We start from the raw sequence: 17,685 nt of genomic DNA, 5'->3' as shown, positions 1-17,685 counted from the left end.
TATCAGATGTTACCCAGATCAGATGTTACATAGATCAGATGTTACCCAGATCAGATGTTACCCAGATCAGATGTTACCCAGAACAGATGCCGTTATTTTATAGCTTTGCTGGATCAACCAACCCATGTTTTTGATATAGAACGTTTTTGTCAACCATCACACACTCGTAATAAAAACAATCTCTCCCTTCTCTTGTTGTTCCCTCCTCCTCTCTCTCTGTCTGTCCCAGGCCTAATATAGTGTACGTTGCCAGCAACCATTTTGTCTGGCGCCTGGTGCCTGTGTCCATCGCCAGTCAGATCAGACAGTTACTACAGGACAAGCAGTTTGAACTGGCCCTGCAACTGGCGGTGAGTAATTACTACTACCACTACTACTACTACAAATACTACTACTACAAATACTACTACTACTACTACAAATACTACTACTACAAATACTACTACTACTACTACAAATACTACCAGTACTACTACAAATACTACTACTACTACAAATAGTACTACCACCACTACTACTAATAATAATACTACTACTACTACTACAAATACTACTACCACTACTACTACTTCTACCAATACTACTACTACGAGTACTAATACTAATATCACTACTACTAATACCACCACTATGACTACTAGTACTACTACTATTATTACTAATACTATTACTACCACTACTACTACTAATATAACTACTACTAATAATAATACTACTACCAGTACTACTACTGCTACTACAACTACTACTGCTACTACTATTACTACTACTGCTACCAGTACTAATACTACTACTACTACTACTACTACCATTAATACCACTACTAATACCACCACTACCACTACTACTAATACTACCATTACTACTATTACTAATACCACCACTACTACTACTACTATGATTACTACCACTACTAATACCAGCACCGCCTCTACTACTACCACTACTACTACCAGTACTGCTACCTCTATTACTACTACTACCATCACTAATACTACTACTACTATCACTAATACTACTACTACTATTACTACTATTCATATCATATTACTACTATCACTAGTACTACTACTATTACGATCACTACTACTACTACTATCACTACTACTACTACTATCACAAATACTGCTAATACTAGTACTACTATTCATATTACTACTATCACTAATACTACTAATACTAGTACTACTATCGCTAATACTACTATTACTACTACTACCACTACGGCCACTACTACTATTACTATCACTACAACTACCACTACTACTAGTACTAATACTAATATCACTACTACTAATACCACCACTATGACTACAATTACTAGTACTACTACTACTACTGCTATTACTAATACAACTATTACTAATACTTCTATCACTACTACTAATAAAAATACTACTACCACTACCAGTACTACTACTGTTAGAGTTGCGTAAATTCGAATCTGGTATCAGGATAAATATAACAATGACTCACCGATTGTATACTATGTATTTTTTATTAGCTAAGTAATAAACGGCAAATGCAACTTTCGTATATATACGGGCTCACTGTAATACCACGCAGGGCAGAACAGAGAACTGACAGGATGTAGGTAAACAGTATTCTTTATACTGTGATAGACATAGTTCCAACCCGTCTGTTGGCCTATCACAGTAGAGGCTGGGCGTGGTTTAGACTTGCTCAGCCTATCGCAGGCGCTCAGGCGGGTCCCCGCCTCTTGGCGCTTCTTGGAGTCCTCCCTCCGTCGATGTATAGATCCTTACTGTTCTGGTATCGCAGCCTAGTTAGAACAGTTGCTCAGTTCCTGCTATTGTGTTGTTCAGTATTTTTCCCATCTCAGTTAAACCTCGTGATGACCTCCCCTCCCTATACCTAAATTACCACAACTTTGTCAGATACAGCAAGTCACACCATGTGCTCAATATTGTCACATACAAACACAAGGACAAAGTATCTGCTGGGCTGTTATCTACCGTTTTGCAACATGCAGGTCACACCATGTTACTCAGTTCTTGTCACGCACACAAACAGGCAAGTAGATGTAGCAAGCAGTTGTTTCATCTCATGATGATGCTCAAGTGCACAAATGCAGATACTTCACACAGCCAACATCATCAGATAATATTTAATCATATATATGGTAATGGCTATAATGTAAAACACAGAATCCCACACTATTGCTACTACCACTACTACTGCTACTACTATTGCTACTACCACCAGTACTAATACTACTACTACTATTACTACCACTACTAATACCACTACTAATAGTACTATTACTAATGCCACCAGTACTACTACTAATACTACTACCAATACTACGATTACTACCACTACTAATACCACTACTAATACCAATACCACTACTACTAATACTACCACTACTACTATTAATACTACTACTACTACTATCACTACTAATAATACTAATACCACTACCGCTACTACTACTATCACTAATACTACTACTACTATTACTACTATTCATATCATATTACTACTATCCCTAATACTAGTACTACTGCTACTACTAATAATAATAATTACTACTACTACTACTACTACTACTACTACTATCACTTAATACTGCTAATACTAGTACTACTACTACTAGTATCACTAATACTACTTTAGGGGGGGATCCGGACCACTCCTTTAGGGGGAACAGAGATAATATATAGGTCAGAGGGTTAGCAGTGGGACAGAGATAATATATACTTCAGAGGGTTAGCAGAAGGACAGAGATAATATATAGGTCAGAGGGTTAGCAGTGGGACAGAGATAATATATAGGTCAGAGGGTTAGCAGTGGGACAGAGATAATATATACGTCAGAGGGTTAGCAGTGGGACAGAGATAATATATACGTCAGAGGGTTAGCAGAGGGACAGAGATAATATATAGGTCAGAGGGTTAGCAGTGGGACAGAGATAATATATACTTCAGAGGGACAGAGATAATATATAGGTCAGAGGGTTAGCAGAAGGACAGAGATAATATATACTTCAGAGGGTTAGCAGTGGGACAGAGATAATATATAGGTCAGAGGGTTAGCAGAGGGACAGAGATAATATATAGGTCAGAGGGTTAGCAGAGGGACAGAGATAATATATACTTCAGAGGGTTAGCAGAGGGACAGAGATAATATATACTTCAGAGGGTTAGCAGTGGGACAGAGATAATATATACTTCAGAGGGACAGAGATAATATATACGTCAGAGGGTTAGCAGAAGGACAGAGATAATATATACTTCAGAGGGTTAGCAGAAGGACAGAGATAATATATACGTCAGAGGGTTAGCAGAGGGACAGAGATAATATATAGGTCAGAGGGTTAGCAGAGGGACAGAGATAATATATACTTCAGAGGGTTAGCAGAGGGACAGAGATAATATATACTTCAGAGGGTTAGCAGAGGGACAGAGATAATATATACTTCAGAGGGTTAGCAGAGGGACAGAGATAATATATACTTCAGAGGGTTAGCAGAGGGACAGAGATAATATATACTTCAGAGGGTTAGCAGTGGGACAGAGATAATATATACTTCAGAGGGTTAGCAGAAGGACAGAGATAATATATACTTCAGAGGGACAGAGATAATATATAGGTCAGAGGTGATATATACTTCAGAGGGACAGAGATAATATATAGGTCAGAGGGTTAGCAGAAGGACAGAGATAATATATAGGTCAGAGGGTTAGCAGTGGGACAGAGATAATATATACTTCAGAGGGTTAGCAGAAGGACAGAGGTGATATATACTTCAGAGGGACAGAGATAATATATACGTCAGAGGGTTAGCAGAAGGACAGAGATAATATATACTTCAGAGGGTTAGCAGAAGGACAGAGATAATATATACTTCAGAGGGACAGAGATAATATATACTCAGAGGGTTAGCAGAAGGACAGAGATAATATATACTTCAGAGGGACAGAGATAATATATAGGTCAGAGGTGATATATACTTCAGAGGGACAGAGATAATATATAGGTCAGAGGGTTAGCAGAAGGACAGAGATAATATATAGGTCAGAGGGTTAGCAGTGGGACAGAGATAATATATACTTCAGAGGGTTAGCAGAAGGACAGAGGTGATATATACTTCAGAGGGACAGAGATAATATATAGGTCAGAGGGTTAGCAGTGGGACAGAGATAATATATACTTCAGAGGGTTAGCAGAAGGACAGAGGTGATATATACTTCAGAGGGACAGAGATAATATATAGGTCAGAGGGTTAGCAGAAGGACAGAGGTAATATATACTTCAGAGGGACAGAGATAATATATAGGTCAGAGGGTTAGCAGTGGGACAGAGATAATATATAGGTCAGAGGGACAGAGATAATATATAGGTCAGAGGGTTAGCAGAGGGACAGAGATAATATATAGGTCAGAGGGTTAGCAGAAGGACAGAGATGATATATACTTCAGAGGGTTAGCAGAGGGACAGAGATGATATATACTTCAGAGGGACAGAGATAATATATAGGTCAGAGGGTTAGCAGAAGGACAGAGATAATAAATAGGTCAGAGGGTTAGCAGAAGGACAGAGATAATATATACTTCAGAGGGTTAGCAGAAGGACAGAGATAATATATACTTCAGAGGGTTAGCAGTGGGACAGAGATGATATATACTTCAGAGGGACAGAGATAATATATACTTCAGAGGGTTAGCAGTGGGACAGAGATAATATATACTTCAGAGGGTTAGCAGAGGGACAGAGATGATATATACTTCAGAGGGTTAGCAGAAGGACAGAGGTGATATATACTTCAGAGGGACAGAGATAATATATAGGTCAGAGGGTTAGCAGTGGGACAGAGATATGATACTGACCTGTCATGGTGTGACTCACTACACCCCTATATGCCTCTCTCTCCATCCCTCTCTCATCTCCTCCCTCTCCATGACCTCTTTCCCCTCCTCCATCCCTCTTATTCTTCTCCCCTCCCCCAGAATATGAAGGATGATGTGGAAGGAGATAAGAGACAGCAGATTCACCACATCCAGAATCTCTATGCCTTCAATCTGTTCTGTCAGAAGAGGTTCGATGACTCCATGCAGGTGTTCGCTAAGCTCGGCACAGGTGAGCTTCTGGCTGTCCGTTAACTACCTGTCCGTTAACTACCTGAACAGGTCTGTCCGTTAACTACCTGAACAGGTCTGTCTGTTAACTACCTGAACAGGTCTGTCTGTTAACTACCTGAACAGGTCTGTCTGTTAACTACCTGAACAGGTCTGTCTGTTAACTACCTGAACAGGTCTGTCTGTTAACTACCTGAACAGGTCTGTCCGTTAACTACCTGAACGGGTCTGTCCGGGTCTGTCTGTTAACTACCTGAACGGGTCTGTCTGTTAACTACCTGTCTGTTAACTACCTGAACAGGTCTGTCTGTTAACTACCTGTCTGTTAACTACCTGAACAGGTCTGTCTGTTAACTACCTGTCTATTAACTACCTGAACAAGTCTGTCCGTTAACTACCTGAACAGGTCCGTTAACTACCTGAACAGGTCCGTTAACTACCTGAACAGGTCTGTCTGTTAACTACCTGAACAGGTCTGTCTGTTAACTACCTGAACAGGTCTGTCTGTTAACTACCTGAACAGGTCTGTCTGTTAACTACCTGAACAGGTCTGTCTGTTAACTACCTGAACAGGTCTGTCTGTTAACTACCTGAACGGGTCTGTCTGTTAACTACCTGAACGGGTCTGTCTGTTAACTACCTGAACGGGTCTGTCTGTTAACTACCTGAACAGGTCTGTCTGGTCTCTAATGGCATCCTTTTCCCTACGTAGCTACTTTTGATATGCTGCCTTACCTACGTTGTGTACAGCAGTACTGCCCATCGTCCCATCAGGGACATTAATGTTAACTAATATAAAGCCTCTGGTCAACAGCAGTGTACAGGGAACAGAGGGTGACGCTGTACCTTCTCCCTCCAACAGATCCCACCCATGTGATTGGTCTGTATCCCGACCTGCTCCCCACTGACTACCGTAAACAGCTGCACTACCCCAACCCCCTGCCCAGTCTGTCTGGAGCAGAACTGGAGAAGGCTCACCTGGCGCTCATAGACTACCTGACACAGGTGGGGGGTGTTGTAAACCAGAGTGTATTACTGACACAGGTGGGGGGGGTTGTAAACCAGAGTGTATTACTACCTGACACAGGTGGGGGGGTTGTAAACCAGAGTGTATTACTACCTGACACAGGTGGGGGGGGGTTGTAAATGTGTATTGTCCCTGTTAGATGATGTGTATTAGTGGACTATCCTTCCCGACCTAGTGGACTATCCTTCCCGACCTAGTGGACTATACTTCCCGACCTAGTGGACTATCCTTCCCTAGTGGACTATCCTTCCCGACCCAGTGGACTATCCTTCCCGACCCAGTGGACTATTCTTCCCTAGTGGACTATCCTTCCCGACCTAGTGGACTATCCCGACCTAGTGGACTATCCTTCCCGACCTAGTGGACTATCCTTCCCGACCTAGTGGACTATCCATCCCGACCTAGGGGACTATCCTTCCCGACCTAGGGGACTATCCTTCCCGACCCAGTGTACTATTCTTCCCTAGTGGACTATCCTTCCCGACCTAGGGGACTATCCCGACCTAGTGGACTATCCTTCCCTAGTGGACTATCCTTCCCGACCTAGTGGACTATCCTTCCCGACCTAGTGGACTATCCTTCCCGACCTAGGGGACTATCCTTCCCGACCTAGTGGACTATCCCGACCTAGTGGACTATCCTTCCCGACCCAGTGGACTATCCTTCCCGAGCCAGTGGACTATCCTTCCCGAGCCAGTGGACTATCCTTCCTGAGCCAGTGGACTATCCTTCCCGACCCAGTGGACTATCCTTCCCGACCTAGTGGCCTATCCTTCCCGACCTAGTGGACTATCCTTCCCGACCTAGTGGACTATCCTTCCCGACCTAGTGGACTATCCTTCCCGACCTAGTGGACTATCCTTCCCGACCTAGTGGACTATCCTTCCCGACCTAGTGGACTATCCTTCCCGACCTAGTGGACTATCCTTCCCTAGTGGACTATCCTTCCCTAGTGGACTATCCTTCCCGACCTAGTGGACTATCCTTCCCTAGTGGACTATCCCGACCTAGTGGACTATCCCGACCTAGTGGACTATTCCGACCTAGTGGACTATCATGACCTAGTGGACTATCATGACCTAGTGGACTATCCTTCCCGACCTAGTGGACTATCCCGACCTAGTGGACTATCCTTCCCAACCTAGTGGACTATCCTTCCCGACCTAGTGGACTATACTTCCCGACCTAGTGGACTATCCTTCCCTAGGGGGCTATCCTTCCCCGACCTAGTGGACTATCCTTCCCGACCTAGTGGACTATCCTTCCCGACCTAGTGGACTATCCTTCCCGACCTAGTGGACTATCCTTCCCGACCTAGTGGACTATCCTTCCCTAGTGGACTATCCTTCCCTAGTGGACTATCCTTCCCTAGTGGACTATCCTTCCCGACCTAGTGGACTATCCTTCCCGACCTAGTGGACTATCCTTCCCGACCTAGTGGACTATCCTTCCCTAGGGGGCTATCCTTCCTGACCTAGTGGACTATCCTTCCCGACCTAGTGGACTATCCCGACCTAGTGGACTATACTTCCCGACCTAGTGGACTATCCTTCCCTAGTGGACTATCCTTCCCTAGTGGACTATCCTTCCCTAGTGGACTATCCTTCCCTAGTGGACTATCCTTCCCTAGTGGACTATCCTTCTCTAGTGGACTATCCTTCCCGACCTAGTGGACTATCCTTCCCGACCTAGTGGACTATTCCGACCTAGTGGACTATTCCGACCTAGTGGACTATTCCGACCTAGTGGACTATTCCGACCTAGTGGTCTATCCTTCCCGACCTAGTGGACTATCCCGACCTAGTGGACTATTCCGACCTAGTGGACTATTCCGACCTAGTGGACTATCCTTCCCGGCCTAGTGGACTATCCTTCCCGACCTAGTGGACTATCCTTCCCTAGGGGACTATCCCTCCCTAGGGGACTATCCCGACCTAGTGGACTATCCTTCCCTAGGGGACTATCCCGACCTAGGGGACTATCCTTCCCTAGGGGACTATCCCGACCTAGGGGACTATCCTTCCCTAGGGGACTATCCCGACCTAGGGGACTATCCCGACCTAGTGGACTATCCCGACCTAGTGGACTATCCTTCCCTAGGGGACTATCCCGACCTAGTGGACTATCCTTCCCTAGGGGACTATCCCGACCTAGTGGACTATCCTTCCCTAGGGGACTATCCCGACCTAGTGGACTATCCATCCCGACCTAGGGGACTATCCTTCCCGACCTAGGGGACTATCCTTCCCGACCTAGGGGACTATCCTTCCCGACCCAGTGGACTATCCTTCCCGACCCAGTGTACTATTCTTCCCTAGTGGACTATCCTTCCCGACCTAGGGGACTATCCCGACCTAGTGGACTATCCTTCCCTAGTGGACTATCCTTCCCGACCTAGTGGACTATCCTTCCCGACCTAGTGGACTATCCTTCCCGACCTAGTGGACTATCCTTCCCGACCTAGGGGACTATCCTTCCCGACCTAGTGGACTATCCTTCCCGACCTAGTGGACTATCCTTCCCGACCCAGTGGACTATCCTTCCCGAGCCAGTGGACTATCCTTCCCGAGCCAGTGGACTATCCTTCCCGAGCCAGTGGACTATCCTTCCCGAGCCAGTGGACTATCCTTCCCGACCTAGTGGCCTATCCTTCCCGACCTAGTGGCCTATCCTTCCCGACCTAGTGGACTATCCTTCCCGACCTAGTGGACTATCCTTCCCGACCTAGTGGACTATCCTTCCCGACCTAGTGGACTATCCTTCCCGACCTAGTGGACTATCCTTCCCGACCTAGTGGACTATCCTTCCCGACCTAGTGGACTATCCTTCCCTAGTGGACTATCCTTCCCTAGTGGACTATCCTTCCCTAGTGGACTATCCTTCCCGACCTAGTGGACTATCCTTCCCTAGTGGACTATCCTTCCCTAGTGGACTATCCCGACCTAGTGGACTATCCTTCCCGACCTAGTGGACTATCATGACCTAGTGGACTATCATGACCTAGTGGACTATCCTTCCCGACCTAGTGGACTATCCCGACCTAGTGGACTATCCTTCCCGACCTAGTGGACTATACTTCCCGACCTAGTGGACTATCCTTCCCTAGGGGGCTATCCTTCCCCGACCTAGGGGACTATCCTTCCCGACCTAGGGGACTATCCTTCCCCGACCTAGGGGACTATCCTTCCCGACCTAGTGGACTATCCTTCCCGACCTAGTGGACTATCCTTCCCGACCTAGTGGACTATCCTTCCCGACCTAGTGGACTATCCTTCCCTAGGGGCCCTTCCTGACCTAGTGGACTATCCTTCCCGACCTAGTGGACTATCCCGACCTAGTGGACTATACTTCCCGACCTAGTGGACTATCCTTCCCTAGTGGACTATCCTTCCCTAGTGGACTATCCTTCTCTAGTGGACTATCCTTCCCGACCTAGTGGACTATCCTTCCCGACCTAGTGGACTATTCCGACCTAGTGGACTATTCCGACCTAGTGGACTATCCTTCCCGACCTAGTGGACTATCCTTCCCGACCTAGTGGACTATTCCGACCTAGTGGACTATTCCGACCTAGTGGACTATTCCGACCTAGTGGACTATTCCGACCTAGTGGTCTATCCTTCCCGACCTAGTGGACTATCCCGACCTAGTGGACTATTCCGACCTAGTGGACTATTCCGACCTAGTGGACTATCCTTCCCGACCTAGTGGACTATCCTTCCCGACCTAGTGGACTATCCTTCCCTAGGGGACTATCCCGACCTAGGGGACTATCCTTCCCTAGGGGACTATCCCGACCTAGTGGACTATCCTTCCCTAGGGGACTATCCCGACCTAGGGGACTATCCTTCCCTAGGGGACTATCCCGACCTAGGGGACTATCCTTCCCTAGGGGACTATCCCGACCTAGGGGACTATCCTTCCCTAGGGGACTATCCTTCCCTAGGGGACTATCCTTCCCGGGACTACCTTCCCTAGGGGACTATCCTTCCCTAGGGGACTATCCCGACCTAGGGGACTATCCCGACCTAGTGGACTATCTTTCCCTAGGGGACTATCCCGACCTAGTGGACTATCCTTCCCTAGGGGACTATCCCTAGGGGACTATCCTTCCCTAGGGGACTATCCCGACCTAGTGGACTATCCTTCCCTAGGGGACTATCCCGACCTAGTGGACTATCCTTCCCTAGGGGACTATCCTTCCCTAGGGGACTATCCTTCCCTAGGGGACTATCCCGACCTAGGAGACTTTCCCGTCTCCATAAATACAATGAAATGTGTGCGTTCCAGAAACCAGCCACCTGGTGGCAGCTGAACGACTCCGACCTAGTCCACCCCGTCTCCCCTCATGGAAGGTACTCCCACCATCAAGAGCAGGAAGAAACTCCTGCAGATCATCGACCTAGTGCTCAAATGCTACCTGCATGGACGTATGGATACCTCAGACGTGGACTCCCCATTCCATTGTAATGCCTGCATGTACGTATGGATACCTTCCCTCCCCCATTCCATTGTAATGCTACCTGCATGTACGTATGGATACCTCAGACGTACTCCCCCATTCCATTGTAATGCTACCTGCATGTACGTATGGATACCTCAGACGTACTCCCCCATTCCATTGTAATGCTACCTGCATGTACGTATGGATACCTCAGACGTACTCCCCCATTCCATTGTAATGATACCTCAGACGTACTCCCCCATTCCATTGTAATGCTACCTCAGACGTACTCCCCCATTCCATTGTAATGCTACCTGCATGTACATATGGATACTTCCATGGTAATTTAAAAACCATTGATTTTCAAAGTTTAATAAACAACTTTTTAACAATTTGCCCTGGTGTCCCCTGTGTTAATCTAGAGTCTCTCTCCAGACCAACGTGTCCCCTGTGTTAATCTAGAGTCTCTTCCCCTAGTGTCTCTCTCCAGACCAACGTGTCCCTAATGTGTTACTATGTCTCTCTCCAGACCAGTGTCCCCTGTGTTAATCTAGTGTCTCTCTCCAGACCAACGTCTGTGTTAATCTAGTGTCTCCTAGACCAACGTGTCCCCTGTGTTAATCTAGTGTCTCTCTCCAGACTATGTGTTAATCCTCTCTCCAGACCAACGTGTCCCCTGTGTTAATCTAGTGTCTCTCTCCTCTCTCCAGACCAACGTGTCCCCTGTGTTAATCTAGTGTCTCTCTCCAGACCAACGTGTCCCCTGTGTTAATCTAGTGTCTCTCTCCAGACCAACGTGTCCCCTGTGTTAATCTAGTGTCTCTCTCCAGACCAACGTGTCCCCTGTGTTAATCTAGTGTCTCTCTCCTCTCTCCAGACCAACGTGTCCCCTGTGTTAATCTAGTGTCTCTCCAGACCAACGTGTCCCCTGTGTTAATCTAGTGCCTCTCCAGACCAACGTGTCCCCTGTGTTAATCTAGTGTCTCTCTCCAGACCAACGTGTCCCCTGTGTTAATCTAGTGTCTCTCCAGACCAACGTCTAGTGTCCCCAGTGTTAATCTAGTGTCTCTCTCAGACCAACGTGTCCCCTGTGTTAATCCCCCTCTCCAGACCAACGTGTCCCCTGTGTTAATCTAGTGCCTCTCTCCAGACCAACGTGTCCCATGTGTTAATCTAGTGTCTCTCTCCAGACCAACGTGTCCCCTGTGTTAATCTAGTGTCTCTCTCCAGACCAACGTGTCCCCTGTGTTAATCTAGTGTCTCTCTCCAGACCAACGTGTCCCCTGTGTTAATCTAGTGTCTCTCTCCAGACCAACGTGTCCCCTGTGTTAATCTAGGATCTCTCCAGACCAACGTGTCCCCTGTGTTAATCTAGTGCCTCTCTCCAGACCAACGTGTCCCCTGTGTTAATCTAGTGCCTCTCTCCATGGATACCTCTCAGACCAACGTGTCCCCCATTCCATTGTAATGCTACCTGCGTGTCCCCTGTGTTAATCTAGTGTCTCTCTCCAGACCAACGACTAGTGTCAGACCAACGTGTCCCCTGTGTTAATCTAGTGTCTCTGTGTGTTAATCTAGTGTCTCTCCAGACCAACGTAAAAACCCTGTGTTAATCTAGTGTCTCTCTCCAAACAACTTTTTAACTAGTGTCTTGTCCCTGTGTTAATCTAGTGTCTCTCTCCCAACGTGGCCCAATCTAGTGTCTCTCTCCAGACCAACGTGTCCCCTGTGTTAATCTAGTGTCTCTCTCAGACCAACGTGTCCCTGTGTTAATCTAGACCAACGTGTCCCCTGTGTTAATCTAGTGTCTCTCTCAGACCAACGTGTGTGTTAATCTAGTGTCTCTCTCCAGACCAACGTGTCCCTGTGTTAATCTAGTGTCTCTCTCCAGACCAACGTCCCCTGTGTTAATCTAGTGTCTCTCTCCAGACCAACGTGTCCCCTGTGTTAATCTAGTGTCTCTCTCCAGACCAACGTGTCCCCTGTGTTAATCTGTGTCTAGACCAACGTCTGTGTTAGTGTCTCTCTCCAGACCAACGTGTCCCCTGTGTTAATCTAGTGTCTCTCTCCAGACCAACGTGTCCCCTGTGTTAATCTAGTGTCCAGACCAACGTGTGTGTTAATCCAGACCCCTGTGTTAATCTAGTGTCTCTCTCCAGACCAACGTGTCCCCTGTGTTAATCTGTCTCTCTCCAGTGTCCCCTGTGTTAATCTAGTGTCTCTCTCCTCTCTCCAGACCAATGTGTCCCCTGTGTTAATCTAGTGTCTCTCTCCAGACCAACGTGTCCCCTGTGTTAATCTAGTGCCTCTCTCCTCTCTCCAGACCAACGTGTCCCCCTGTGTTAATCTAGTGTCTCTCTCCAGACCAACGTGTCCCCTGTGTTAATCTAGTGTCTCTCTCCAGACCAACATGGCCCCTGTGTTAATCTAGTGTCTCTCTCCAGACCAACGTGTCCCCTGTGTTAATCTAGTGTCTCTCTCCTCTCTCCAGACCAACGTGGCCCCTTTGTTAATCTAGTGTCTCTCTCCTCTCTCCAGACCAACGTGGCCCTGGTGTCCCCTCTGTTGCGTCTGGATAATAACCACTGTCACATTGAGGAGAGTGAGTACATCCTGAAGAAGGCCCACAAGTACAGCGAGCTCATCATCCTCTATGAGAAGAAGGGCCTGCATCAGAAAGGTAATGAGCAACATCACACCTCCTCCATGCTTCAAAGGTAATGAGCACTAACACACCTCCTCCTCCATGCTTCAAAGGTAATGAGCACTAACACACCTCCTCCTCCATGCTTCAAAGGTAATGAGCACTAACACACCTCCTCCTCCATGCTTCAAAGGTAATGAGACTTGTCACTCTGGTATCCTTTACACAGGCAGCTCAAATCTGATCTTTTTTTTTTCTTCACTAATTGTTATTTTGACCAATCAGATCAGCTCCCTTGACAATAATTGTGCTTCATGTGTAAATGCAGCGTATCGACGCTAGACATCAGTCACAGAGTACTGGGTATGTGGAGCAATAACACTACACTACATATCAGTCATTTAGTAAACACTCTTATCCAGAGTTAGAATTGGTGCATTCAACTTGCATAGGTAAAACAACCACATACCAACACCATCATTGTGGCTAAAACCTTCCGAAATAGCTGAGACCTACAAAGTCTGTGCTAGTGAGAGTAGAAGATGGTGTTACAGAGAGAGCATCTGTTGTTCTGAGCATGCAGGAGGACCAGAGAGAGAGAGGATCTGTTGTTCTGAGCATGCAGGAGGACCAGAGAGAGAGAGGATCTGTTGTTCTGAGCATGCAGGAGGACCAGAGAGAGAGAGGATCTGTTGTTCTGAGCGTGCAGGAGGACCAGAGAGATAGGATCTGTTGTTCTGAGCGTGCAGGAGGACCAGAGAGAGAGCATCTGTTGTTCTGAGCGTGCAGGAGGACCAGAGAGATAGGATCTGTTGTTCTGAGCGTGCAGGAGGACCAGAGAGAGAGAGAATCTGTTGTTCTGAGCGTGCAGGAGGACCAGAGAGAGAGAGGATCTGTTGTTCTGAGCATGCAGGAGGACCAGAGAGAGAGAGGATATGTTGTTCTGAGCGTGCAGGAGGACCAGAGAGAGAGAGGATCTGTTCTGAGCATGCAGGAGGACCAGAGAGAGAGAGGATCTGTTGTTCTGAGCATGCAGGAGGACCAGAGAGGGAGAGGATCTGTTCTGAGCATGCAGGAGGACCAGAGAGAGAGAGGATCTGTTGTTCTGAGCATGCAGGAGGACCAGAGAGGGAGAGGATCTGTTCTGAGCATGCAGGAGGACCAGAGAGAGAGAGGATCTGTTGTTCTGAGCATGCAGGAGGTCCAGAGAGCGAGAGGATTTGTTGTTCTGAGCGTGCAGGAGGACCAGAGAGATAGGATCTGTTCTGAGCATGCAGGAGGACCAGAGAGAGAGCATCTGTTGTTCTGAGCGTGCAGGAGGACCAGAGAGATAGGATCTGTTCTGAGCGTGCAGGAGGACCAGAGAGAGAGAGCATCTGTTGTTCTGAGCGTGCAGGAGGACCAGAGAGAGAGAGCATCTGTTGTTCTGAGCATGCAGGATCCCTCTGAGCTCTGCTCTCTGTGGTGTGTCCTGTCTGAATGAAGGATCCCTCCCAGAGCTCTGCTCTCTGTGGTGTGTCCTGTCTGAATGAAGGATCCCTCCCAGAGCTCTGCTCTCTGTGGTGTGTCCTGTCTGAATGAAGGATCCCTCCCAGAGCTCTGCTCTCTGTGCTGTGTCCTGTCTGAGTGAAGGATCCCTCCCAGAGCTCTGCTCTCTGTGGTGTGTCCTGTCTGAATGAAGGATCCCTCCCAGAGCTCTGTTCTCTGTGCTGTGTCCTGTCTGAATGAAGGATCCCTCCCAGAGCTCTGCTCTCTGTGGTGTGTCCTGTCTGAGTGAAGGATCCCTCCCAGAGCTCTGCTCTCTGTGGTGTGTCCTGTCTGAATGAAGGATCCCTCCCAGAGCTCTGCTCTCTGTGGTGTGTCCTGTCTGAGTGAAGGATCCCTCCCAGAGCTCTGCTCTCTGTGCTGTGTCCTGTCTGAGTGAAGGATCCCTCCCAGAGCTCTGCTCTCTGTGGTGTGTCCTGTCTGAATGAAGGATCCCTCCCAGAGCTCTGCTCTCTGTGCTGTGTCCTGTCTGAATGAAGGATCCCTCCCAGATAAACTCGGGAGTCCCCATGGTTTGTCTCCCACACTGTGGTTGGACAGTCATCCTCATACCTCTTAGATCATAGCTGTCTTCATGCTATTAGTGCTGGGTTTGTGCCAGGCCAGTGTGTGTTTTTAATTAGTCTGCCACAAGCTGTTGTAGTGATGTAATGCTGCTGAGGTTTCTGTGTGTTTCTGCCTCTCCCTCTCTGCCTCTCTCTCTCTCTCTCTTTCTCTCTCTCTCTGTCTCTCTCTCTCTCTCTCTAGCTCTCTCTCTCTCTCTAGCTCTCTCTCTCTCTCTAGCTCTCTCTCTCTAGCTCTCTCTCTCTCTCTCTCTCTCTCTCTCTAGCTCTCTCTCTCTCTCTGTCGCTCTGTCTCAATTCAAAGGTGTAGATACTGTGTGTGAACTAGAGGTCGACCGATTATGATTTTCCAACGCCGATATCGATTTTTGGAGGACCCAAAAAAGCCGATACCGATTTAATAGGCCGATTAAATAAATTAAATTAAATTTAAAAAATACATTTAAATACATTTTTAAAATGTATTTGTAATAAATATAATTACAACAATACTGAATGAACACTTATTTTAACTTAATATCATACATCAATAAAATCCATTTAGCCTCAAATAAATAATGAAACATGTTCAATTTGGTTTAAATAATGCAAAAACAAAGTCTTGGAGAAGTAAAAGTGCAATATATGTCATGTAAGAAAGCTAACGTTTCAGTTCCTTGCTCAGAACATGAGAACATATGAAAGTTGGTTGTTCCTTTTAACATGAGACTTCAATATTCCAAGGTAAAAGGTTTTAGGTTGTAGTTATTATAGGAATTATAGGACTATTTCTCTCTATACCATTTGTATTTCATATACCTTTGACTATTGGATGTTCTTATAGGCACTATAGTATTGCCAGTGTAACAGTATAGCTTCCGTCCCCCCCCTCGCCCCTACCTGGGCTCGAACCAGGAACACATCGACAACAGCCACTCTCGAAGCAGCGTTACCCATCGCTCCACAAAAGCATCGGCCCTTGCAGAGCAAGGGGAATAACTACTCCAAGTCTCAGAGCGAGTGACGTTTGAAACACTATTAGCGCACACCCAGCTAACTAGCTAGCCATTTCACATTGGTTACACCAGCCATTAGGCTGATAGGCTTGACGTCATAAACAGCGCTGTGCTTGCAAAGAGCTGCTGGCAAAACACAAAAGTGCTGTTTGAATGAATGCTAATGAGCCTGCTGCTGTCTACCATCGCTCAGTCAGACTGCTCTATCAAATCATAGACTTAATTATAACATAATAACACACAGAAATACGAGCCTTTGGTCATTAATATGGTCGAATCTGGAAACTATCACCTCGAAAACAAAACGCTTATTCTTTCAGTGAAATACGGAACCGTTCGGTATTTTATCTAACAGGTGGCATCCATAAGTCTAAATATTCCTGTTACATTGCATAACCTTCAATGTTATGTCATAATTACGTAAAATTCTGGCAAGTTAGGCAGCCCAAACTGTTGCATATACCCTGACTCTGCGTACAATGAACGCAAGAGAAATGACACAATTTCACCTGGTTAATATTGCCTGCTAACCTGGATTTCTTTGAGCTAAATATGCAGGTTTAAAAAGATATACTTCTGTGTATTGATTTTAAGAAAGGCATTGAGGTTCATGGTTAGGTCCAGTCGTCCAACGATTCTGCTTTTTTCGCAAATGCGCTTTTGATAAATCATCCCCCAGCGTCGCATCGATTATATGCAACACAGGACACGCTAGATAAACTAGTAATATCATCAACCCTGTGTAGTTATAACTAGTGATTATATGCAACACAGGACACGCTAGATAAACTAGTAATATCATCAACCCTGTGTAGTTATAACTAGTGATTATATGCAACACAGGACACGCTAGATAAACTAGTAATATCATCAACCCTGTGTAGTTATAACTAGTGATTATATGCAACACAGGACACGCTAGATAAACTAGTAATATCATTAACCCTGTGTAGTTAACAATTAGACCCTGTAATATCATCAACCATGTAGTTATAACTAGTGAATATCATCAACCCTGCAATTATATGCACAGGACACGCTAGATAAACTAGTAATATCATCAACCCTGTGTAGTTATAACTATTGATTATATGCAACACAGGACACGCTAGATAAACTAGTAATATTATCAACCCTGTGTAGTTATAACTAGTGATTATGATTGATTGTTTTTTATAAGATAAGTTTAAGCTAGCAACTTACCTTGGCGTCTACTGTATCCGCGTAACAGGCAGGTTCCTCGTGGAGTGCAATGAGAGGCAGGTGGTTAGAGCATTGGACTAGTTAACTGTAAGGTTGCAAGATTGGATCCTCCAAGCCGACAAGGTGAACATCTGTCGTTCTGCCCCTGAACAAGGCAGTTAA

At 46.2% G+C, this 17,685-nt stretch overlaps 1 protein-coding gene across 1 annotated transcript in view; it reads left to right on the top strand.

The window, feature by feature from the left end:
- LOC115125394 (vam6/Vps39-like protein) overlaps positions 1-17,685 on the top strand; it is a 73,235-nt gene that overhangs the window by 26,309 nt on the left and 29,241 nt on the right. Inside the window, 6 exon segments of the mRNA XM_065003389.1 lie at positions 230-350; positions 4,974-5,103; positions 5,965-6,146; positions 10,441-10,458; positions 10,460-10,576; positions 13,112-13,253. Of these exon segments, the coding sequence (XP_064859461.1) occupies positions 230-350; positions 4,974-5,103; positions 5,965-6,146; positions 10,441-10,458; positions 10,460-10,576; positions 13,112-13,253 (710 nt within the window).

Source organism: Oncorhynchus nerka, linkage group LG18, assembly GCF_034236695.1.
Source record: "Oncorhynchus nerka isolate Pitt River linkage group LG18, Oner_Uvic_2.0, whole genome shotgun sequence".
In the NCBI taxonomy this organism is placed as follows: domain Eukaryota; kingdom Metazoa; phylum Chordata; class Actinopteri; order Salmoniformes; family Salmonidae; genus Oncorhynchus; species Oncorhynchus nerka.
Note: the sequence above shows the minus strand (reverse complement) of the source record. Positions and strands in the feature narration are given on the sequence as shown.